The sequence below is a fragment of the Dreissena polymorpha genome, chromosome 15, assembly GCF_020536995.1.
Source record: "Dreissena polymorpha isolate Duluth1 chromosome 15, UMN_Dpol_1.0, whole genome shotgun sequence".
In the NCBI taxonomy this organism is placed as follows: Eukaryota; Metazoa; Mollusca; class Bivalvia; order Myida; family Dreissenidae; genus Dreissena; species Dreissena polymorpha.
Window position 1 is genome coordinate 49,566,325 of NC_068369.1, and position 27,623 is coordinate 49,593,947.

Sequence of the window (27,623 nt, forward strand, 5' to 3'; positions counted from 1 at the left end):
AAAACCCAAAATAATTTTATAGTTTAAAATAGTATATATATTTTGAAAATTATTTTTTTAAGAATAACAATAATGGACACTTAATTTTTAGAAGCAAATTACAACTCTAAGATAAGAAGATACATGTTTGATCATATTCGCATTACTTAGTCTACTTTCTGCTTTTTAGCTCACCTGATGCTCAGGTGAGCTTTTCTGACCGGTCTTTGTCCGTCGTACGTCAGTCTGTCCGTTAACATTTGCTTGTAAACACTCTAGAGGTCACATTTGTTGTCCCATCTTCATGAAACTTGGTCAGAAGTTTGCCCCAATAAAATCTCTGCCGAGTTCGAAACTGGGTTGTGCCGGGTCAAAAACTAGGTCACTAGGTCAAAAAAAAGAAAAACCTTGTATGTAAACACTGTAGAAGTTACATTTTATGTTCAATCTTTATGTAACTTTGTCAAAATGTTTGTCTAATGATATCTTGATTGAATTCAAAAGTGGTTCTGGTCTGTTGAAAAACATGGCCGCCATGCAGTGGGCGGGGCAGTTTTCCTTATTTGACTATTGAGAAACCTTGTAAACACTGTAGTAGAAGTAACAATTTTCGCCCAATCATCATACAAGTTGGTCAAAATATTGATATCTCGGACGAGTACGAAAAATGGTCCAGATCGGTGGAAAAACATGGCCGCCAGTGGGCGGGGCATTTTCTCTATATGTATATAGTGACAGCTTTTCCCTATGGCTATATAGAAACCTTGTAAACACTCTAGAAGTCAAAATGTTTGTCCAATCATCATAAAAGTTGGTCAAACATTGTTTTATTGATATCTCCAACGAGTTCCAAAAGGTCCGATCGGTGCAAAAACATGGCTGCCAGTGGGCGGGGCATTTTTCTTTATATGTATATAGTGGCAGTTTTCCCTATTTGGCTATAGAGAAACCTTGTTAACACTCTAGAAGTCACAATTTTTGCCCAATCATCATGAAAGTTGGTCAAAACATTGTTTTTGATATCTTGGACGAGTTTGACAATGGTTCAGATCGGGAAAAAACATGGCCGCCAGTGGGCGGGGCATTTTTCTCTATATGTATAAAGTCAAAATTTTGGCCCAATGTTCATGAAATTTAGTCAGAACATTTGTTTCTTTGATACAAGAGTTGAGTTCAAAAATGGTTTCAGTCAAAACCTTGTGATCGAACACTATGGAAGTCACATTTTTATGCCCCCTTTGGAAGAGGGGGTATATTGTTTTGCTCAGTCGGTCTGTATGTCTGTCCACCAGATGGTTTCCGAATAATAAGTCAAGAACGCTTAGGCCTAGGATCATGAAACTTCATAGGTACATTGATCATGACTTGCAGATGACCCCTGTTGATTTTGAGGTCACTAGTCAAAGGTCAAGGTCACGGTGACCCGAAATAGTAAAATGGTTTCCGGATGATAACTCAAGAACGATTACGCCTAGGATCATGAAACTTCATAGGTTCATTGATCATGACTCTCAGATGACCCCTATTGACTTTCAGGTCACTAGGTCAAAGGTCAAGGTCACAGTGACTTGACACAGTAAAATGGTTTCCAGATGATAACACAAGAAAGCTTACGCCTACGATCATGGAATTCATAGGTACATTGATCATGACTCACACATGACCCCTATTGATTTTCAGGTCACTAGGTCAAAGGTCAAGGTCACAGTGCCAAAAAACGTATTCACACAATGGCTGCCACTACAACTGACAGCCCATATGGGGGGCATGCATGTTTTACAAACAGCCCTTGTTCATATATAAAAAAATATGTGTATAAAGTGAAGTTTTATATGTAAGTATTTTTTACAGCATGCGTTTATGCTTTATTTATTACTGTAATGTAGCTGGTATGAAGACCAGCTGCTTCCATACATTTGATATTTTGAATGAATAGTTCTTTTAAGGACATGCAATGTTTTATAAAAATGCCAAAATTTGTCTGTAAATTTGTCAATTAACACTATGTGGTTATTATACCTTTATTTAATAGTTTAAATTAAGTGCCAAAAATAAAGATCTATGGGCAAAACAAGTTTAATAAAAAGGCTCCATGTCTTTAAAAGAAAATGGTAAAGAACAATGATGAAAATATAATCTTTATTAAAAGGATATTTAAATTTGGAAGTGATAGCTGTCTTGTTATTTTCTATGAGTAACTTAAATGATCAATCAACTATTTAAATTGATCGGGTTTACTTTCGATTTTTGTATTTGATCACAGGCGAAGATGAGGAGAATGAGATGAGCTTTCGATTTTGTGCAGTTTTGAGTTTACTTATTGTGATTTTGACCCGGCAGTTCGCAGCTTTTGCCAAAATCAATCGCTTTATTCAGAAGCAATTTGAAAGAACTTAACCCATTTATGCCTAGTGGACTCTCCCATCCCTCTAAATTGGAATCAATTTATTTCCAAAAGTAGGGATGTCCTAGAATATTTATTTCTAATATTTAAAATATTCTTACAGAAATTCCTTTAAGCAAACAGCATAGACCCAGATGAGACGCCGCATGATGCGGCGTCTCATCTGGTCTATGCTGTTTGCCAAGGCATTTTTCTAGACGCTAGGCATAAATGGTCAAGTACAGCTTGATTTACACACTTGTAGTGTAAAATTATATATACAGGCTGTTATATCCCCAGTAGGTATTTGTGGTTAGACATGCTAAACAAGGTCTTAGAGTCTTGAAACATAGAATTCTCAATGTTTGCCTGTTTATAACCATAAAGATGCATTTATTTCGTATTGTTAATTCTGTTGCTAACACTTCTTACTTTTGTCATTAAATATAAAGCTCTGTGAGCATGTTATTTACTGGCCCAAGAAAATGATGAGTTATATCAAATATATTGCTAAATGAATGGGGGTATAGTTACAACAGTGTAATCACTCTTTACCACTTAGAAACTTATTTTAACACATTTGTAGACCGCTAGAAAGATAATTTTAATTAAACACATTTCTTACTAAGTTCAGCTTCATTTCCATCCCATAGATACTGATGAGCAGCAAACAGCATAAAACCTGAACAGACTGCGAGTTACTCGTAGGCTGTTCTGGTTTTATGCTGGTTGTAAAAGCCGTTTTTACTTTGCTTCTTATGTGAGAAAGAGTTAAGAGTAGTACATAAGGCATTTTTTTGAGAGAAAACAAGCTGTCATTAAAAAAAAATCAACATTACAAGTGACTCTGCATTTCTGCAATGATCCAAGTCAACAATAAAAGAGTGTGATGATGATAATGAGGACATGAAAAATGATGGTGATAATGAAAAAATGTGATTACAAAGATGTTGATGATGATAAGAGTATGAACATTATGATGATGTAGGCTCCGATAATGATTAAACGCAATAAGTAACGCATTTCCAAGAAAATTAAAATAATCAAAGGGAGAAAACTGCAACATTTATGTTCAGGGTAATCTTTTCACAGTTATATCTCTGTGTGCTATCCAGCTACACTCCAGTTTTCCCAGGGTTGATAAGTTTAGTATAAGTTATGAATCAACACTTGTTATGTGAGGATGGTTTTGAGTGAAAGAGCTGAAATCAACTGTTTAACCAAGTGGATGATACCTTTATATGAACATTTGTCATTTCAAGAGAAATATTCCCCAAAAGGCTAAATATCATAGATTCAAAACAGAAGGTGTATATAATGTTCAAACAAGCGAAATGAAACTCTTGACTAGAAAAAATCTTACAATTATTTGTGCATTTATGGATAATCAATGGAAATTGATAAAATAATCTAGCGTTTGAAACGCTTTACAACGTTTATTGTGAAAATTTGATTTATTTTATTTGCTACTAATATTGAGTTCATAATTTGCAATTTAAAAGGCTGCGTGGTGCATTGGGACACACTAACTTATTCACAATATTGTGTATTTATCTCTTTTTTATGCCCCCTTTCGAAGAAAAGGGGGTATATAGTTTTCGCACTGTCCGTCAGTCTGTCACACTTCGTGTCCGCTCACTAATTCAAATAGTTTTCATTCGATCTTTTCGAAACTTGGTCAGAAGTTGTATCTAGACAATATCTAGGTCAAGTTCGAATATGGGTCATGCCGGGTCAAAAACTAGGTCACTGAGTCAAAAAAAAAAATCCAAGGGAAGTAATAAGCTTTAAATGGACATAATTATCTGACCTGCCAAATTATATATTTTTATGCCCTCCTTCGAAGAAGAGGGGGTATATTGTTTTGCTCATGTCGGTCCGTATGTCCGTCCACCAGATGGTTTCTGGATGATAACTCAAGACGATTAGGCCTAGGATCATGAAACTTCATAGGTACATTGATCATGACTCACAGATGACCCCTATTGACTTTCAGGTCACTACGTCAAGGTCACGGTGACGCGGACACAGTATAATGGTTTCCGGATGATCACTCAAGAATGCTTACGCCTAGGATCATGAAACTTCATAGGTACATTGATCATGACTCGCAGATGACCCCAAATAATTTTCAGGTCACTAGGTAAAAGGTCAAGGTCACGGTGACTCGACACAGTAAAATTGTTTCCGGATGATGTCCCAAGAATACTCATAGGCCTAGGATCATCAAACTTCATAGATACATTGATCATGACTGGCAGATGACCCCTATTGATTTTCAGGTCACTAGGTCAAAGGTCAAGGTCACAGTGCCAAAAAACATATTCACACAATGGCTGCCACTATAACTAACAGCCCATATGGGGGGCATGCATGTTTTACAAACAGCCCTTGTTGTTAAATGAATCAAAGCGGCGCAGTAAGCGGCATTGTGTTTCTTACAAACACATCGTGGCACAAGGTCAAGGTCATCCTTCAAGGTCTAAGGTCAAAAATACAAATCCAAGGAAAGTAATAAGCTTTAAAGGGAGATAATTATTCAATATTGAACATAGCAACTTGATATTTGGCACACACGTGTATCTCATGGAGCTGCACATTTTGAGTGGTGAATCTACAGTCACGGTAGTGGTTTTTAATTATTTGCTTCTAAAAATAGAGATTTGTTAGAGAAAATTATTTTCAAGGGAAGTAATTTATTTAATTATAAATCTCAGATTATATATTTCCCTACCAAGAATTTAAGTTCTTTTCACAGTTACTGTACGGATTTTTTATTTTGATTATTTATAACTCAAATAATTGATTTGTCAAAGGTTTTTTTTAAATGATATATATTGATCATTTCTTTCCCATACTAATTTGTGAATGGTAGGGTTCATTACAAACCTGTGGACTTATTTCCATATATACATGATCTGCTATCTGGCTATGATCTCTTTGATAAACCACAGGCTTGGTTGTCAGTGATGTCTGACTTGGTCATTTTTGACTGTCTACAGACCCCCCCCCCCCCCCCCCCCCCCCCCCCCCCCGGTTGGATTGGACAAAATAAGCTTTAAAGGGAGATGATTTCTATACCTTCCAAATGATAAAAAGAAATTGTATTTGAAAGCGGCGCAGTAGGGGGCATTGTGTTTCTGACGAACACATCTCTTGTTTACTATTTTAATTATTTACGACTTAAAGACATGGTTGTAAATAAACATGTTTTTTCAAAATATGTGAACAAATCCCTTTAGTTTGAACATTTTCTGTGGGCTTTTCTTTAACCAGCAACCTCCATATTAAATAAGAATAGACCGCGATAATATATATCAAGCAACCGTAGCAATCGAGTATATCCACACTTAAGATAAATTAAATTACTAGTTATTAAACTAAATTCGGAGTAAAGGGAGTCTACTGCGTCGACATATACAACGCAATTCATCCCGACGTACTTGTCCCCCTTGATTTAAGAGCTCTTCACAACGCTTGAATAGTTTCCGGAACTTCTCGTGCGCAGTAAGCAACATCGACACAAATCAACGTTAGAATAACCGTAACACGATCGTTACTTGAAGCAGATAAATATAAACAATATTATTCGCCGTGAAGGAAGCAATATTGATAAATATATTCCGTATATAGTTGTTTTGTTTCATCTCGTGGTTTTGGTACATATCCGTCAAGAAAACACAAACGCTACCACGCATGAAACACACACACTTAAGTTATGCGCTATTCCACAAGATATTTCATTCCTCGAACGAACAAAACAACTTTAATTTTTTATCACCACCGCCCCACCTCGAAAAGGGTCCGAAATATACACAAATACCAATCGTGATACATCGACTATCTCCGGAATTGATTTATGGAATAAATCGTTGGCTGATCCATAGTGCACGGATACATGTTTTGTGTATTTACCGCAAATCGTTGTATACATTTAAAAGGTTGTACTCTTGGAGCAAAGATTTATTAATGGTATATTAATAGATCTTTGCTTGGAGTCAGAATTTTATTTCTAGTAACTATCTAAGTGATAAGAAACCAGCACACCACGATACACATAAAAATGATCTTTTCCCGTTATGGTAAATTGACAAAATTAAAAAAAAATCGCTGTAGTTATGATATTTGTAAGGAAACAGTAATACTGAACATTTACCATGCTCTAAAATATCCATTATATGCATCTTTTGACGATTTAAAAACCTGACAATTATAAAGCGTTGCAACGCGAAACGAGTAAATAATTTAAAGAATTTTGTTGTTGTCGTTGTATTTTAGTCACAACAAGGATTGCTTATATAAAATATAAAATACTTCCCATTGTATGAGCACGGATGGCCGAGTGATGTAAGCGTTAGACTTTTACTCCAGGGGTCAGTGGTTCGTGCCCAGTTGAGGGTTACTTTTTTTCTTTCTTTAATTTTACTGGATCTCTTTAGATCAAATGTTTACATTTATCAATATTAAGCATTTAATGACAGACTTCCATACAAGCCAAAATCGTTGTAAAGGTCCCTTAATTCTAAAAAGCAGAGTTCTTTGTGCATACGTTGAGTACATGAGTAACTAAATGCGCGGGTCACTTACCATTGAGTTGTAATATTGCAACCGATAGTATTTTTTGTGGAAGCCGGTTTAGGGACGCAATGACCTTAAAACTTTCCCACAATTATTTACAAGGCAAGTACAGTAGGCGTAGCTAGATTGAAGCGACAACCGCATAGCAACCGAATTTCAAACTGAAATCTGATAAAATGCACCATTAAAACTGCTCGATCCACACTCTGTTTACCAGATAAGCGACCTTCTGTGTCCGAAACCAAGTCAGACATGTATGATCCCGTTTGGACTATTGCCTACGTGCATGGCATGGCACGTGAACATATCTTACGTGTACATACGTTCACGCGTGCCAGACAATGCCAAACAAATGCCAAATAGTAATGCAGGACAACGTGAGCTCGGAATAGTTGCTTACGATGCATTCTTAGTTACCTTAAACCGCCCGATTTGTTTGCCAAAAGCGCAAAGCTGTGTATTATTCTACTAGAGTATACGAATTCTAAATGTTGTCCCAACGTTTTCCTTAAAATCGATTAGTTCTTGATTAGCCATGTAACGTACACAGTTCGCCGCTGATGACGTTAGTGATTGTAACTGTAATGTACGAGTAAATCGTACCACTTGGACGAATGTAGTCGTGTAAATCGTACCACTTAAACGAATGCAGTCGTGTTAATCGTGGCACTTGGACGAATGCAGTCGTGTAAATCGTACCACGTGGACCAATGCAGTCGTGTAAATCGTACCACTTAGACGAATGCAGTCATATAAATCGTACCACTTGGACGAATGCAGTCGTGTAAATCGTACCACTTGGACGAATGCAGTCGTGTAAATCGTACCACTTGGACGAATGTAGTCGTGTTAATCGTACCACTTGGACGAATGCAGTCGTGTAAATCGTACCACTTGGACTCATGCAGTCGTGTAAATCGTACCACTTGGACGAATGCAGTCGTGTAAATCGTACCACTTGGACTATTGCAGTCGCGTAAATCGTGCCACTTGGACGAATGCAGTCGTGTAAATTGTACCACTTGGACGAATGCAGTCGTGTAAAATCGTGCCACTTGGACAAATGCAGTCGTGTGAATCGTACGACTTGGACGAATGCAGTCGTTTCTGTCAAACAATGTATTTATTTGAGTCTCGCCATGGGAAAACGAGTCTTAATGCATGCGCGTGAAGTGTCGTCCCAGATAAGCCTGTGCAGTCCACACAGGCTCATCAGGAACGACAATTGCCGCATTTACTGGATTCTCATTTAAAAGTGACCTCTTTTGTAAGAATAGAAAGGGCAACTCATCCATATTACATATTCGTTTAAAATCTAAAGTAATATATTTGTTTTTTCCTAATAAGACTGCCTGACACAGTTTGGCACACAACTGTCTGTTAAACTAACACAGAACACAAAAAAAAGGAATCTTTCCGAAATTTCAAATACAGCACGGACCAATGTCTAAATAAAGAGTCCAAATCAGGCTAAATTTGGCCAAAAATGCAGCCTATCCGGACTGTAACTCAATTTTTTATCATACAATTTAAAAATAATTTAGAACATTTAGAAAGGAGTATCACCCCTTGAGCTATTTTCAAGGTCACACTAAAGGTCAAAGGTCAAACATAGTGCAGCTTGTTAAATAATTGCAAGCAATATTGGCAAGCTCGGAATAGTGCTGACAGGCACGTGCTTATGATAGAAGCTGTATGGGCATTCGAAGGTCAATCTTTTAAATGTATTTGTTCATGGTTTCCTTTATTCGGGCAATTGGGATGCCTTACGTTATACGTACAGTTTATTGTTACCAGTTTTCGCATAACCTTAGAAGAGCATTTTACTGCAAAACAAATAGTTAACACAAACATGTATTCCTAAAGTACTGCATGTAATGTTGTGATGATATAACGGTATGTTTAACTGTTTACATCTCGTCTGTGTCACCGCGACATTGGTCCCCAAATTTAACTCCGTCTACAAAATGCTCATTTTGTGATAAGATATCGTGAGTTTTGCGTTATGAGGTCAAGCACTCGACCGACTTAAAGAATGTAGAAAGCAAATGAGCCGCGATCTGGGAAAAGGGGGCTTAATGAATTTGCGGAAAGTGTGGTCACATATGAGCACGTACAGTCCACGATATCCCAGCAGGGACGACACTTTCCGCTTTCGTGGTATTGTTCGTTTAAAAAAAGTATTTTTTAAACGAACATCATGTCTAGGTGGAGAGTGTCGTACCTCATAAGCACAGGCTAATCATGAAAGACACTTCACGCGCATGCGTTAAGCCCCGTTGTTACAGAGCGCTGTTCAAATATATGCGGGCGTTCACTGGAAAAACGTGCACTCTGCGTAAATCTCTGATAGGTAAACGTCATGTATATTTGTTCATATGAACCTTGTTCTGAGAACACTGGGCTTAATGCATGTGCGTAAAGTGTCGTCCCAGATTAGCATGTGTAGTCCGCACATGCTATTCAGGGACGACACTTTCCGCCTAAACTTGATTTTCGGTAAGGAGGGACTTCCTTGAAACTAAAAATACCATAAAAGCGGAAAGTGTCGTCCCTGATTAGCCTGTGCGTACTGCACAGGCTAATTTGGGACGACACTAAACGCACATGCATTAAGTCCAGTTTTCTCAGAACGCGACTCATATAAACACTTTCTGCTGTAAAGAGTATACTGTTTCACAACTTTTCATAAATTAATCTACTTCATGATTGTTATCTTCCGAACTTATTGTCCAATTCACACCTGCAATGCCCATTTTGTTTACACTCGCTATAATTGAGAGACGAAATCTACTGTATACATAATTGCGTTGCAGTTCCGAGCGAAATATGGATAACAGAAGTTTGGAAACTATTAAAATTTCGCACTTCTAAATACAGTACAAACAGATCGCTTGACGGATAACATTGAATATCGGTATAATGCTATACTCTTGGTCACACACACAAATATGTTATCTAGTTGTCATTATTATGTTTACCTGGAAGGAGTACATTTTTATTTCACTGTGGATTAACGTTTGAAATCGCAGTCAGTTATGCTTCCTTAAATGGCAATCACTTGGCAAAATTTTTCTTGGTATTGCATAAACGTGCTTGTGTGTTTATCCTTCCCTAAGACACGCAGTGCATTGCACGTGAGTCATTTTTAAGCCTACTGAAATTCCAATAAAATTCAGAGATCGATGGATCGGGATCAAACATCAATAATTCAGTCGCGCTCTTTGAAAACACGGCTTCATGATTTTGCGTAAAGTGTCGTCCCAGACAAACATGTGCAGTTTGCTTTTGCTAAGAAAAAACTTCCTTCAAACGAAAAGTAGCATTAAAGTCTGACTGCACAGGCTTATCTGGGACGACCCTTTACGCCTGTGCATTAAGCCCCGATTTCCTACAGCGAGGTTAACATCTTACTATCCGATAAATACCGTAGCTAACCATTATACATGAGTGCACGGAATCCCTGGATATACAAGTTTATCCGCTATACTGAACATTTTGTACATCGGTTAGTACTTTTCACGTTTTGGTAAATTGACAAAATAAAAAAAATGAAGATTTGCAAATTTTCGTTGTAGTTATGATATTTGTTAGGAAACAGTAATACTTTACAATATATCACACAGTTTTAGATTATTAATCCTTTTATTAATGCTGCATAAAAGTATCAATCACTCTTATTTTTATCAATTAATGTATATTTATATGTTTTGTACAACGCCATTGAATATAATTATATAAATAGGCGTTTCATCAAATTAGCAAGTTTCAAGTTTCTTTACAATTACCATGCTCTAAAATATCCATTATATGCATTTTTGTCGATTTAAAACCATGAAAAGTTGATGGTTACTTTTTTTCTTTCTCTTTTTATATTCTTGATTTTTTACTGTTACTTAGATCCCATTTTTACATTAATTAATATAAAGCATTAAATGAAAAACTTCAAAACATGCCCAAATCTTTAAAAAAAAGACCACTTTAATGAAACGGACTGTGGTACTCCTACGTGAAATGTATGCCCATGTTAGTATTAATTAACATGTAGACATTTAATCCCCTATACACCACATAGGTGATTAATTATTGTGGTTGAAGTAAAGCAGAATCTCAATTTAAAGTATAATAAAATGCTTATATAACTTCCTCCCGCATGTCTGGGACTTATACATTGTTAGTATAGTTCCGTGTTTGTATTTGTAAATAAAAAATGTAGATATAAATAGTACTACTGTATAAACGTTTAAAAACGTTTCACTTTATTAGTATTTCATAAGCCCCCACCCCCACACATACACGAGTTTGAATAATCAGTCTAGACTCTAAAAGTTAAACCTGTGTAAATTACACACAATGATGTTCATCTCAGCATGTATTGCGACAGACTACATGTTTTTCGTCACGATACAGACAACAACGTGGAGTTGTGTCCCTTCGAAACATCGGAATTCTGTTTATTTCCTTTCCAAAAATATATCCTTTATCTTTGCGCTGTGAACAATACAAAGTCGGATATTCACATTCGCATAAACATGAGGTATGCTACGACTTTAGTCGGTCTTCGTTTGTAGACGGGTAGTTTAAAAAAAAGTCGTTTAAGTAAGAGTTTCGCATATTACATAATCTGAAGCTAGTCAGCTTCATTGAACTATAAATAGCAGCGGCCTTGATCTTCCGTCCCTCACCTACGATCGATATCGTCTAACCTTCACTTTGGTCTTGCTCTGTCTATACGAAATAGCAGGCCGTTCGGACACTTAATACTCGTGCTATTAAAACTGTTTTACACAATGGTTTAACGCGTTAAATGTGTTATCGAATGTACGTTTATTGTAAAGGAAATTGATTTACGCAACCGGATTAAGACAAAACTCAAAATGGCATGTTAACTTAAATTTACGGTTTATAGTAAACAAACACATGTGCGGCAGATTTTTTGGGAATATTTCACACGTGTTGATGTGACAGTACCTTTTGTTTTTGTGTGTTTGTGTGTTTTAAAGATTTATTTATTCGTTTGCCATTCCAAAACGGATACAGGTAAGAACATAAATACATGTACTGCGGCTTTATTTTACTTCGAGCATATTTATTGTAGTTGCAATAATAAAACACCTGTATGTACTCATAAAAGCTTTAGATCTAATCATTCAAGAGGAACTTAATTAGTTGTGTAGTACTGTATACTAAAGTCCCATAGTACCAGTGGTACCGATTGTAGCTCCACACAAAAACTGAAGTGTCTGACTGTTCGAAATAGAGGAATGATAGACATGTTTGTTAAAGATCTATAAGATCTTGATCAATAAAAGGTGATTTTGAACTAAGTTACAAATAAGTTATCGAACGATATTTAACTTAGACAGGACACACAGAGAGCAGACTTTTTTTTAACCCATTTGTGCCTAGTTGACTTTTCCATCCTTCTAAATTGGATCAATTTAATTCCAAAATTAGGGATGTCTAGTATACTTATTTTATATTTAGAAAATTTATTACAGAAATTCCTTTAAGCAAACAGCGCAGACCCTGATGAGATACCCGGGTCTACCCTGTTTGCCAAGGCATTTTTTCTAGACGCTAATTGACCATTTCCAATCATACAACAACAACATTGTATAATTACCGAAATTCAAGAAGTTATAAGCTTTTTAATGAACATGGATACTTTTAACAGCATTTCTGTAAAGCTTAGTGTCGAAATCAGTGCCGGATTAAAGAAGGTGGGGCCTTGGCAGTGCCAATTTTAGGGGCAAACTTGTCGGCCTTGTGCCTACAAGAACGCCATTGCCGTAATGGGGTGGGGGTTGGGTGTGGTGGGTGGGGGTTGGGTGTGGTGGGTGGGGGTCGGGTGTGGTGGATGGGGGTTGGGTGGGGTGGGTGGGGTTGGATGGAGTGGGTGGGGTGGGTGGGGGGAAAATTCATCAGAATGAAAGAGCACTGTGTTGAATTCTACACCAGCCAAAGCCCCCAAGGAATAACTTATTAATGAAATCGTGTTAGAATCGAAATAATCCACGGGTAACCGTTGATTATTGCGGTAATAACCAACGGTATGTCTTTCCGATGCTTGTTATCAAACCACTCGGGCAACGCCCTCGTGGTTTAATTCCTACGCATCGGAACTCCATACCGTTGGTTATTTACGCAATAACCAACGGTTACCCGTCGAATATTTCTTAAATGTTCGTTGCATGAGTGATACCTATGTATTGAGACGTGGATGGTATGTGTGGAAAGCGTCGAGTTATGGATTTCATGCTTAAGTGTGCAATTTACTTAAATGTACGGATATATAGGGCGTTAATGGTTATAACAAATGAATGAGTCATCCTTCGATGCAGACATACATTATGAATCTTGAACTAATGTGAAATGATGGAATTGAGTAACGAATATTATACATAACGTATTTCACGGGCCTTGTCATTTTGCTTTCATATAAATAGTAATACGGATGCTGTTTTTTTGTACTGGATTATTGTGTCATATTCCACTTCCTTATCGTGTTTTTATATAAGCGGTATAATATGAACACGGATGTAAATGTTTCTAGTATTGACTGGTTTTCAGTCAATGTGCATACTTTGCAGCTTAAGAACAATATGGACTGACAACAATTCAAAGTTATGCCCCTTTTATGCTCAATTGATGCAGAATTATGTCCCTTTGTGCATATATTGCTCTAATACTGCTTGCAATTTAAAGGTATTAAACATGAGCAGGTAGTTGAGAGTTACACCTTTTGTTTATACATTCGACTGGACTTGATATTTATTTTATTGGTTTTTAGGTCAAATAGCAGGGTGCTGTATACGTTTCCATTTTGATCTCCCTACCCACTTTGACTGGTTAACGCAAAGCGTTAAAAAAAACTTTTGAACTTTAACAAACTAGTGCAAATATTCAAGTGACTGGTTAACGCAAAGCGTAAAAAACTTTTGAACTTAAACAAACTAGTGCAAATATTTAACTGACTGGTTAAAGTAAAGCTTTAAAAAAACGTTTGCACTTGAAAAAAACAACTTTGAACTCTAACAGACAAGAACAAATGTTAAATTGCAATTTAAAGGTTTTGACTCGTTATCCTTACTTATAAGTGTGAGACTAAGACATGGATTGCATATAGCAAATATTGTAAAATGTCACTATAATGATCCGGCTTTCCATCCTGACCTTGTTAACCCTTTGCATCGTCTGCTAAAATGTCGTCTGCTGAATTTCTAAACATAGAATTTTCTTTGATTTTTTTTTCAAAGAATACTATCAGAATAGCAAACAGTTTGAATCCTGATGAGACGCCATGTTCTGTGGCGTCTCATCTGGATCCAAACTGTTTGCAAAGGCCTTCAAAATTCGGTTCCAGCACTGAAAGGGGTACGCAGCGCTTTGTACATGGCGTTTGTGATGCTAGGTCACGGCTCGTCGCAGTTAATTTAAGAAATAATATTTTTCTATCATGATTTGTTGTCGAATAACCCACAGTAAGGAGTATAGATGAGTAGGAATTAAATCACGAGTGCGAAGCACGAGTGATTTGATAACACGCATCTATACAACTTACTGTGGGTTATTCGACAACAAACCATCATAGAAAAATATAATTTCGATTCTAACACGATTCTAATTGATTTGGTTCAAGTTTTAGGACGTGAACTATATTTTTCAATACCCCGCCCTTCTTAGTACAAAGTTCACTATTTAGTGACGTCATTGAATTGTACAAACATATGACGTCGTTTTCATTTACAAATATTTTGCAAATGACGTCACTTTAATTGAAAACAACAATCGTAGAAACTTAATGACGTCACGTTTATTGATGCTGCTGAAAAGCTGACATACTATAAATGTTTTCTGAATTACGTTTCCTAACAAATAACATTCTTTGTAGGCGTGGTTATGCCAATAATCACCAAATATACAATTAGTTGTTTCATTACACTTATATACATGCTACATTTATTACATTTCTTTTAGAGCGGGTTTTAGCACGTGCATTTTACTGCAATATTTTCTTTATTTATTCGGAACTATTTTCGAAACATTAAGCTCCGCCCATAAGTTATTGCGGAATAACCCACGCTTGATTTCCTTCTTTGTCTATAGAAAACAAGTCACGTGCCGTGTTAGAATAAAATATATTATTTTTACTCCTTTCTATACCTTTTGATCATATGCTAAATGAATGCTACTTTTGTTGGCGTTAACCCGTTGAACGATCGTTCAATTAAACTTTTTGGTGGTTTTCACGGTAGATAAACTCGTAGACATCTGCTAAAACGTATGTGAATTAAAGCTTGCGCAATGCGCAATCTTCGGTTTGATCCACATTGCAAAACATGCATTTTAAATGGACCAAGTGGCCGTTCCTTAAACACGATTACGTTGTAGATAAATGGGGTGAGTGAATTCCTGCCGTATGAAAAAATCGGCATATTCGGTGATAATTGGTATTATTGTGAAAAACCCTTTCCTAGTCGGGGATGTTCACGCCGGGTATGCGAATACTTCGTTTACGGATGGCACTTCACTAACAGAGAACAACAAACGCCACGCGCTAGAGGTAAGTTCCTCTGTTTTATTTAAAGTTATATCCTAAAGATTAGTTTTTAAGACAAGACACATGGTCGAGTTGATAAATGGTGTATCCTTTTGTATTGGGAATACACAATTTCACGGAAGAATGGAACAGTTTTGCCCAAAAAATAGAAAATTTGATCGGAAAACAGCATAAACTGGATGAACAGTAAACCTTTTAACAAAATAAAACTACTTAGAATTATTGCAATTTTTTTTTTGCTATTCCAGCATGTAGAGTAATCACTGTGCTTCAAATACTGAAATTTTGATAGCATTCAATGAAATATAAACAAAGATAGTACATTTTGTAATAGGTGGCATACATAAAGTTGCAGCCACTTTGTTTACCGATAAAGGGCACTTCAGATTACGGAGACTTTCAACAAAGCGGGCACTCTAATAACTGAGTTTTATCTTCTACCTCAAATGCATTTATTTATATTAGGGCTATTCATACGAAACATTTTTTAAATATATTTTTCAAAAATCACATGACTATTAATTTATACTATGTTTATTATAATTGCAATTTTCAAATAAGATAATATTTATTATTAAATAAATGTGTACGGATAATGCGATTCAACACAATCGTGTTTAATTTTACTTATAGCAGGGCTCTAGATAACGGTAGTGAAGGGGTCTTTATGACGCAAATACACATTTGTTCTTCATAAAATCCTATGTCGGTTGTGCTTATTTGAATCGCATCATCAAGACGATACTTATGCGTAGCAACAAAATTAAAAAGAGAATGGTAAAACTCCCTGTATTTTGAGCCCTGCTTATAGGGAGCACTTCCCTTTACGCAACGCTAACGTTTGCTCGAAGTGCGATTCACCTGACCCTAAATCACTGTATTGGTTGAGTTTTAAGAATCACGGTTAAAATTAAATCGTAAAATCAACTGATTCTGGAAAAAAAGAAATGCGTACATAAAATGTTTAAATGTCATATTATGGAGTCAGTACTTAGTATACCCACACAAACGAAGTTTAGGGTGCTATATTGGATAGAACTTCATATGCAGCATGTGTTGTGTTTATATTTAAAAAAAAGACGGATATGCATAATTTTTACACCACTATCGTGTGATTAAATCAACCCCGCCCGTTCTTTTATTGCTATTTTCGTTTATTGGCATTGAGCCAAAAAGTTCCAATAGAATTTCGAACCTGCATCGCTGCTGATATTAATCTCTGAGAGGCAGTTTAAGCAGAGTGATTATACATGACATGCTATCTAATATAAAAGAAAATAGCCTTAGTACCTTCATTTGGACATAAAGATAAATGCTTTAGATCAACCGCTTAGAACGTAATTTAAAATATATGGTCATATAGATTTTACTCATATCCAATTTGTTTAACATTTATCTTTCACATTTATACCAAATCATAATCATATTTCAAAGGGATAAGAACATGCTTCGGTTATTCGTTTTTTATTTGCGTACTAAGTACATACATTTTTATTTATTGCCTGCTTACTTTAACAGTATTCCACAGCGAATTCTGCATTTTTGATTAAAAAAATACGAGTGTGTTATATCTGGAAAAAAGTGTCTAGATGTCAGGAAACGAAGTGCCATTGTTTTTTAGATGATCGGTAAACGAAGTGCAGATGAAAAATGTGCATGCGACTCTTAAAACATTTGAATTTTCTCAAATACATTAGTAAACTAAAATGTAACATGTTGTAACATTACTGGATATATTGATCTTTTATTTCGAATAGTAAGCACGTTCTTGATTTATTTCCAAGTATGTTTATTTTGTTTAAATATGTACTGATCATTCAATTCATGCTGATTATCGATGACATTTTATCGTTTTTTTTAAATAATTCACCGTTTTTCCGCGAATTTCTTTCTTCGCAATACGAAGTGCTATACCATTAATCACCCAAACAATGTTCTGTGTCTAAAAACCAAATAAACAGAACATAAATACAAAAAAGCTGAAGAACTCACCTCTAGCGCGTGGCGTTTGTTGTTCTCTGTAAGTGAAGTGCCATCCGTAAACGAAGTATTCGCATACCCGGCGTGATGTTCTTTAATGCAAAGTATTAGCTGTCTTTATTGGCGTCGCTCTGGAGAGCGGCGACTAGTATGTAATGCATTTTTTTCGCTTATGGGAGTAGAAGTTATTTTACGGATAAATGTATATATTTTTGTTTTAAGAATTTCTTGCATAGTGGTGATTTTTTGTGTAAATTTGTGTAAATACGTACTGCATTTGTGCCTATTATATTTATTACAACATTTATTGCCAATAATTCAAAGCTAATTGTTTTAATTAGTATCTGATCCACAACTGATCACAGGGGAAAGATCACAGGGACTGGGCAAATACGCGAAACTTTCTGGTTTTGTATCAAAACAAAACATAATCAAAATATATTTATTTTGTTGTTTTTCTTAATTACTTATTTAGTGGAGAATCAATGTAGTACGATATTTGACGACCTATCGCGCAAGCAAGTTTATTGGAAGGCGTAGTGGTACGAAAACGACCAATATATTAGTTTATTAATAGACATGTAATAATAACGATCGCTATACACAACTTCACCAAATAGCAGTACATAAATGAGGTCAGCCGAAATAGCTCAGTTGGGAGAGCGTTAGACTGAAGTTTTTTACGCAACAATCATCTAAAGGCCCCCGGTTCAATCCCGGGTTCCGGTACGAACGGAACAGTTCGGCGACTGACATTTTTTTCAGTCAGGTTAATTAATATAATAAAGGTTTATTTTATGTAGACATTTAAATATCCATTTTACTACAATTGGACATTTTTATTAAAATTAATGGATGCCGCGTGGTGACAACGTTAATTTTTTTTTACATCACTAAAATATCTTATAAAAAATATACACGTGTTTTTATATTAACAAATAAATGCAAACACCACATCTATTATCCATGTATTTTTATGGTTGTCTATCATAGGTCCTAAGTACTATCCCCACCACATATAGAGCGCGAAGCGCGACACTTATTATTGATTGTAACAATGAGTTGCGATAAAGGAAGCAGCAGCTTATCAAGGAGGAGCTATGTCCAAGCAACCCGTTTCCCTAGAGTCAAGCACTCCTCGGAGTTTTTTTTTTTAAGAACCACATATAGAGCGACACGTATTACTATCCAGGTGGTATGGGACCTTTAGCATTATCCGACCATTACGTCCATAGTTATCTTCCTTAGTTGAGAAGTTGAGAAATTTTGAAATTGTTGTTCGAAGTCCAAAATTTTATCCGATTGTTCCCAAACTTGCACAGGTTTTTTTTTATCAATGAGGACCCAACCCAAACTCTATATGATCAATATCGGACCATAAGTCCAGAATTGTGTCTCTTTGAATTTAAAAATAAAAGTGAAAAACTGCCTGGTTAGGTGATTATGTCAACATTTTTCAACAGATTCTTTCCAAACTTACAGTGTCTTCATATCAATGAACATTTTTACCTCATTTAAAATGAGAAACATCGGGACAATAAGTCCAGATTTTTTAAATATTAAATTTGACAAAATGAACAATTTCCACTAGTTTTAAAGATTTCACAACTCAACTTTCGTCTGAATCCTTCCAAACTTGTTAAGTGTTTATATATCAGTATTAATACTCGAACCCTATTGAAAATGATGAATATCGGAGGAATAAATATATTATGATCTTTTACTGAATTTCAAAGTATTGTGAAATGCAGCTTCTTTATGCAATTTACAGTTTTCATTCATTTTTTTTTCAAACTTTTACAGTGCTTTCATATCAATGAGTGCTCAAACCCTATCGTAAATGAGCAACGTAAGAATAAGTTCAGAATCATCTACAATTGAAGGTGAGAAAAATATGAAATTACGCTTACAAGATGAAGCAGTTTTTTTTAACCTACACAGTTCTGTTCCATTAATGAAAACTGCATACGGATGCCAGTAAAAAAGGAAACCAATGTCAATAAAATGAACTATGAAATATTTGGGCGTTACAACACAAAATCATAGATAATGGTTATTTGGGGGTTATAACACATCATAAATAATGGTTATTTGGGGGTTATAACACAACATCATATATAATGGTTATTTGGGGGTTATTACACAAAATTACAGATAATGGTTATACCAGTATCTTTTTCTATTTTGTTAAAAATAATCGGCCAATATATTAATATTTATAGTAGACAAAAAAAAGTTCCATGTAATTTCATTGAGTGCCTTTTACACTGGAATTCCCGACGCCCTTTGATGTTTTGCAACAATACTTACCTTGTATTAACCTCTCATATAAAAAGGAAGAAAGGAGCAATGTATGTATCACTGTGTTTTAAAGGAGCATTTTCACAGATTTTGGCATGTATTAAAGTTTGTCGTTAAACGCTCTTTATTGATAAATGTAAACATTGGATCTAAAAAGCTCCAGTAAAAAATAAGACTCAAAACTAAAGAAAAAAAGTAACTCTCAACTGGGCTCGAACCACTGACCCCTGAAGTGAAGGTCGATTGCTTAGACCACTCGGCCATCCGTGCTTATACAATGATGATGTATTTTATTCTTTATATAAGCAATCCTCGTAGTATCACAAAATATAACGACAACATCACAACTCTCCTAACTATTCAATCGTTTCGCGTTGCAACGCTCTTCGGGTTTTTATAATGGTCATTTTAGGGCAAAGTAAATGTTCAGTGTAACTGTTTTCTCACAAATATCATAAAAAGAACGAAAATGTGCGAATCTGAAACTTTTTTGTGTAATTTTGTCAATTAACCAAAACGTGAAAAGGTCCGTAACAAGAACTGTTGTGTACGTGAGTTTGGTTTATAGTTACCACACAGCGCAAGACCTCACACAAACTGAATGCCTTTCAAAATAAATAGCTTACAATTACGGCTTTATTCATAATTTTTCTTAACTTCCATGGGTCAGGTAAGTTAATTTGTTAGAAGTGATGGTATGGAGCACATTTCGGTTTCTAATGGACTTCTAAATGCACACATCAGCTGTGGCCACAGTGCAACTGACCCCACTAGAGGTTATCATTACAACGATGAAGTGGCAACAGTCGTGTTAATATACGTCAGCTGTGAGAAATGATCAAGATATCTTACGGTAGATGGGCGTGGAATAAATCATGTAGGGACCGTACATTCATTGAACAATACCTCAAACAATCATATTGGAAAAACTGTAAATCTCAATATTACCAAAAAATACCAATGAACATATGGCCTATTGCTTAGTATCTGAAGTACCTCTTTCAGTGCTGGAACCGTATTTTGAAGGCCTTGGCAAACAGTTTGGATCCAGATGTTTGCTATCCTTATAGTATTCTTTCAAAAAACGAAAAAAATGCGAATTTTAGAAATTCAGCAGACGACATTTTAGCAGACGACAAATTCCCCAGCATGCAAAGGGGTACACTGATATTGACTTTTATTTGGTTTGCTATACGTTCACTATGTAGTAGAAAAATTAAACAAAAGTATTCACCGCGCTCAGTTTAAATAGGGCTTCATGTATGTGCGCAAAATGTCGTCGTTACCGATTAGGCAATAGAGTCCGCACTATTGACGACACGTTTCGCCTTTTTTCGTAAAGTATTCATTTTTCAACGAAAAATCCTATGACAACGGAAAGTATCGTCCCTGATCAACATGTGCGGACTGCACGGGTTAATCTGGGGCGACACTTACTCAACTCACATGCATCAATCCCCATTAATCCCAGAGCGAGGCTCAAATACAAGTAAATACGGAGCACATTACGGGCCCCACGTTACGTCCCGCGTTTGACGTCACTGACCAACCTGCCTATGAGCGCAGACAATCTTTTACCGGTTTTTGACTTGATTGCTCAAGATGCCGTATGCACTTTGTTTTTATGTGTCTTGTTTTGGGAAAAATATTAGTTTATTTAACATCTCACGACCTTTGCAGTTATAAATAAATTAATACGGAATGTCATTAAATTCAAAGGCACGTCCCGTGTTCAATTAAGTAACCAATATCGTCTGACATTAAAAACACGCACTTGTGTCTTGTTCTGATAAAACTGGGCATAATACATGTGCGTAAAGTGTCGTCCCAGATTAGTATGTGCAGTCGGCACAGGCTAATCAGCGACGACACTTTCCGCCTAAACTTGATTTTCGGTAAGGAGGGACTTCCTTGAAACTAAAAATACCAGCGGAGAGGGTCGTCCCTGATTAGCCTGTGCGTAGTCGCTTTGTACTAGTTTTTTTGCGGTGCTAGTTTTACGCCATTGATTGAAATTTCAGTCAAGGTGTACTTTAAACAGTCCAGTAGATAGTATTTTGAATAGGATCTGGGCATTACGCATGTGTCATCGTGATCCTTTGCTCAATTTATGAATTATCTAAGTTTTGATATTTGTTGCACCTGATGTATTTTGCTACTATGCGTAAACAAGACTTCTACACCGTAATTCCATTATGCTAATCGATTAAACCTCCAAGTGCATCGAAGTAAAGCGGTTAAAATGCCAATAGCAAATAATTTCGCCAAATGTTTGTGCAGATAGTAATGTAACAGTTTTGCTAGGTTTCATTACAAAATAAGCAATTGAATTTAAATGTGCTGCTTCTGCAGGACGTCAGGCATTGTGCTGGCATGGTATTTATGGTAAAGTTATTTACATGGGAAACGCTGCATTCGTTTTCAGAATGTCGGACACGACACCATTAAAGGAGAAGTCGCCGGCTAACGGAATGAACGAGGTGCCGGAGGCGAAGGTTGAATCGCCGAAAACAGCTGCCCGCATCGCCGCCCGCCGGGCCGCCCAGATGAGGCGGCAGCAGAGCACGGAGGGCCAGACGCGGACCTTAAGCGGTGATGGCAGTCTCAACCGGCAGTTCTCATTCAATCAGTCGAACTCGCTCGGGCGGCGGCCGAGTCTGAGTTTCAGCCACGCGGACTCGATCCCGTTCGGACTCGACAAACCGACAGCGGAGGAAATGAATGTCGATGAAGGTACGCATATTTTATTATATACTCGTACGGAGACGGAGGTGGGTGGTCATAGGCACATTTATATCACTCATTCCGCACTTGAAACACTCGGCGTTTGGTTTTATAAAAAATTACATAACCTATACATGATATAGTTTTGTAAATATGTTTTTATATTAATTATGAGCATATTGATATGATTATTTTCTCTCTGTTAAATGTGAGTCAATCAAGTTCAAAGTCAGGTGGATTTATAAGTCCGTATAACCGGATAATTAAACAAGTATACTTAATGTAGTTTGTTTACCCTTTAAGGTATTACTTATGCTTTCACAAACCAGCATATCGGACAGTGAGGTTTCGTCCGGGTATTCCGACTCCCTCCCACTCCCTAAACTGTCTTCTAAACTTTAATATATGAGATACAATGGTTTCACGCTCAACCCTTGCGTAAATTTTCCCGTCATGTGATGCGTGCAGTTGGATACACGTTTTTCCGCCATGTTTTCCAGTTCCGTGGTGGACCTCCCGTCGTCTGCTGCTATCGTTCATCTGCTTCATCGGCTTCTTCTTCCTCTACTCGATGCGCGTGAACCTGAGCACGGCGATCGTCTGCATGAACAAGGATACCGAGGCGCATCACGGCACCGGAAACGTCACCGGCAACGTCACCGGCAACAGCAGCGTCAACTATAGTACCGGCTTGGAAAACGTGACCGTTCTCGTATCGACGACGACGGCGGTCGACCCAAATAACGAATGCGTTTTAGCGAAGTCTACAGGCAACTTGGTCGCCGAGTTTTCGTGGGATAAGCAGCAAAAGGGTCTGATCCTAGGAGCGTTCTTTTGGGGCTACACCGTCATGCAGATTCCTTCCGGTTACCTCAGTGACAGGTTCGGGCCCCGAATGATGATATCTCTGGGCATGTTCCCGTGCGCCATTTTGACAATCATCTGCCCCTTCTTGGCGCGTGGCAGCCCATATCTTTTGTTGGTTGGGCGAATTCTGATCGGAATGGGAGAGGTAATTCTAATCCGTGCGATGCCATTTTCAGTCGATGGTTCTCGCTGTTTTTATATGAGCTTCATTCTTGGAATTATGGATTTAATGCAAGTTTGTGAAGTGTCTTCCTATATGAGCCTGTGCATTTTTCGATTAAAGGAAGTCTCTTCTATACAACATTTAATTAAGGCGGACAGTGTCGTCCCCGATTAGACTGTGCGGACTGCAAAGCTGGAATGACACTTCACGTACTTGCATATAGGCCTGTTTTCCCGGAACAAGGCTAATATAGACAACGACCAGAGTGCTTTTATTAAACAATTCAATACGCAACTATAAAAGTGGTCCCGATTGTGAGCGAGCTTAGTTATAAAAAAAGAACAATATAATACTGTATTCGTAACACCTTTTTGTGATCATATAAGCATCTGAAGAATTTTCTCATGCTTTTTCTTGACTTGTATATAAGCCTATCTCAGTGAATACGCGGCCTAACGCATGTACGTAACATGTCGTCCCAGATTAGCCTATGAAGTCCGCAGAGGCTTATGAGGGACGACATTCGCCGCTTTTATGGAATCTTCCGTTGAAAGGAGGTCTGTTATAAACGAAAATCCAGTCAATTCGAAAAGTGTCTTCACTGATTAGATTTTACGGATTTCACAGGCTAATCTGTGATGACACTTTACGCACCTGCATTAAGCCCCGTTTATGCGGAGCGAGCTCAATTAGACAATCTCTCGTTAAGATTATTAGTTACTTAACAACTTGTTGAAGAAAATATTTCTGGTTTTATTCACATGGGTCAACGCTTTAATAGTTGTCAGTTTGTCGAAAACAACGAATGCTTGAGTTTGTTTAATCAGAAGAATCTTTTTACCATAATTTTAAATTACTTTTGTATTAGAACGATTTCTAGTAGGCATACGACTCGTAGTCAGAGACACTAATGTGCGATTCGCTTCGATTTACCATTTTGTAATTTCGTTATAAGAATTTGCAACCAGCGAATTTTTTTTCATTATTCGTCTTTCGTTTTTAAAAAAAGCTTTTTTCTAGGCAATGATGTACCCGGGAATGCAGTCGCTATGGGCAAGATGGTCGCCACCACACGAGCGTAGCCGATTGGTCGGTTTTGCCTTCGGAGGTAAGCGCCGTTTACCGAGTCATATTTGGGGGAAAATCGGTAAATTCCGCAAATTAATTCGGAAATGTTTCATTTAAGTGGATATATTATGAAACTTTGTAAGTGACTTGATTTTAGCTCACCTGAGCTAAAACACTAGAAGTCACATTTTAGTCCAATCTTCATGAAACATGATCAGAACATTTGTTGTAATGATATCTGGGATGAGTTCGAATATGGTTTGCGTCCGTCGAAAAACATGGCCGTGTGGGGGCGGGGCATTTTTCCTTCTATGGCTATTGTAAAACATTGTTAACACTCTAGAAGTCACATTTTAAGTGAAATCGAAATAAAAATTAGTAAGAACCTTCTTTGTGTGTCCAGCGGTTGCGACATTGTTATAATTCTTCCAAATTTGAAAAGACACGACACGAGCTTTCGTACAAAGCTGTCAAAGTATGACTTTAAATAGATGTCTTCACTAGATGGACCTTTAGAGCCTAACTATAGGCTTTCAACATAGTCATAAATCATCATATTTTTAAAAGTACTCGTTATAAGTACGCACTCGGTAAATTTAAAGGTAAAAAAACACACTAAAAGTAGCACATGTACTAGGTTTTTTATAGTCTTTGAGGCTGTACTGGATATAAGTAATTATTGGTTTATTATAGCAAATTATGCGACTACCAAAGGTTATTTGAATACTTTTCAAAAGTATTTCATACATGTAAAAGCCTTGAGTCCACCATAAGGTTAGGTTAAATGTTATTTACCAAAGTACGAACTGTACATGATGTATAATATTATGCCACTTATAAATTTCGATTCACGCACCACTGAAGAAACGCAAGTCCTGGGAGAAACAACAGGCAAACGCCCTGGCTGCTGAAAACTGTTACAGCTCTTAATTTTTGGATCAAGTTATTAATGTAAATTAAGTGTTAACCCCTACAATATACATGTATGTGTTAATAGTAAACAAAAATGTTTGGTCATTTTTACTGCTTTTAAACTTGATTTTATTTGGGTCTGAGCGTTTGATGATAAATCTGCCTTTAGAGTTGTATTTATTTCGGTCTGAAGTTAACTGACCATTACCTTAACAGGCCGCTGAAGTTTAGAGCAATCAATTGTAACACGACTGAATCTACATGTGTTTCTTGTCTGCAGGTTCCCAGCTCGGCAATGCGCTCACGTTCCCGCTGGCGGGTCTCCTGTGTGCGTACGGCTTTGACGGTGGCTGGCCGTCCGTGTTTTATATCACAGGTACGTATATTTTATGTGACGTAATCAACGTTTTTCGTCGCAGGTATATATACTTTATGCGACGTGATCAATATTTCGTCTCGCGTTTCAGTTTTGTTATCGTCTTTGTGAAGCGGCATTCGGCCCCTCGATTTGTGAAAATATTTAGTCGCGAACTTTTTAAAAAATTGTGAAAAATGGGTCGCAAAATGTTTCAAATTTTGAATAAAAAAGATTCGCAAACTGTGTAAAATCGTGAAAATTCGTGTCGCAAACATCTCAAAATGCAAAATCCTCAAAATTTTGAAAACGGCCATACAAAAAGAGGGAAAAAAAGCCATACGTTATGGATAATCGTCAATGGAGATCGATAATCCAACATTTTTGAAACTAAGTGTATTAGTAACAGCATTTAACATACGCATTCGAGTTCTAAAGGTTGCCTAACTGAGTGGTAAGGCATTAGATTGTCAAAGGTACCGGGTTTAAATACCGACCAAGACAACTTTTGTTCTAGAAGTGATCATATTTTAGAATATTAAATTTTTGTTAGGTGTTAAAGTCGATACATTAAAGGGAGTTATTTTTAATACGAAACTCTTTTAATAAGTCCCTTTAATTACGGTATTCGGTAAGGACAGTGAATATATAGTTAAACTTCGACATTTAAATAGCGCACGAGAACTTAATTTGAAAAGGAGCTATATCTTGTACACTGGTCATTCTATTCCCCTAAGTTTCGGTCTCAGAAAGTAGTCCCCTGCGATTAACGGGCACTTTTAAAAATTTGGCGTCATAATTTCTACGGAAAAGAGAAACTATACCGGTGATATTAAAGGCTCGTGTACATTCTGTATATGCTTTTTTGGGTTTGAATTCTACAAAACGAAACTTGAAAATCAACACATAATATATTGTATTCCGATTTTTCAAATAAAAATACTAAATACCCGATACGCTAATGATTTGTCAGGTTAAAATATTTTAACATTGCCCAATGTCTAATACTTAATGGTGGTGTTTAACCTATTTTGGTTAGCCTATATTTGCGACCCGCTAATTTCACGGGGGACTAATCAATGATACAACATAGCAATACAATTTACATATTTTCACCACATACATGATCTAATCGCGAGTATATTAAGTTAAAAGTAATCAAGTTCACGTTATGCAACACTGAATTTGCATCAGTCATTTCTATTTAATGAGTATGTACTTTAAAAACAAATGAACGTTATAAAAGTGTTTGTATGAACTCTGTATTCCTGATAAACCGGTTTGTTCTGTTTTGCTGACTGTATGTGAAAAAAAAATAGCGAATGCTAATTTTTTTATATTTAAAAGCAACATAATGTTAACCAATAACTTACTTTTTTAACGTATTAACTTAACGAAAATGTAAACTTTGTGTAACATCAAACTAACGACGTTCAGAAGAAACGATGCCTGAACATTGGCGTAATCAAACTTCAAAAAGCTGCATAAACCTTTTGTACAGTCGCAGAGGCATTCATGTAAAATCTACCCGCACAATGGTAGGAAATGTTCCACCATTGTATACATATAAATAATATCATACGACACATAGACATATACTTATATATGGCAGGACACAATTTTCGGTCCTGCTACACATGCGGCAGAATTAGTCGGTATGGGAACGTCGCCAAAGATTTTATGTTTGATGTATCAAATGTTTTAAATATCCATAAACATATTTATTTGGAAGTAAAGCACGTGAGCTGTT

The 27,623-nt window shown here is 36.6% G+C and overlaps 1 protein-coding gene across 4 annotated transcripts in view; it reads left to right on the forward strand.

Moving 5' to 3' along the window:
* The first annotated feature begins 9,704 nt into the window (after positions 1-9,704).
* Positions 9,705-27,623, forward strand: part of LOC127859956 (uncharacterized transporter slc-17.2-like) — a 40,006-nt gene continuing 22,087 nt past the window's right edge. The window contains exons 1-5 of one of the 4 annotated variants that reach the window (XM_052397616.1): positions 9,705-9,857; positions 22,210-22,517; positions 23,009-23,520; positions 24,559-24,646; positions 25,799-25,894. In XM_052397616.1, the coding sequence (XP_052253576.1) occupies positions 22,211-22,517; positions 23,009-23,520; positions 24,559-24,646; positions 25,799-25,894 (1,003 nt within the window). In that variant the 5' untranslated portion in view covers positions 9,705-9,857; position 22,210. Of the gene's footprint in view, positions 9,858-10,371; positions 10,449-11,353; positions 11,478-11,548; positions 11,981-22,209; positions 22,518-23,008; positions 23,521-24,558; positions 24,647-25,798; positions 25,895-27,623 lie in introns of those variants that run through there. The other 3 variants (XM_052397612.1, XM_052397613.1, XM_052397615.1) reach the window with 3 other exon arrangements.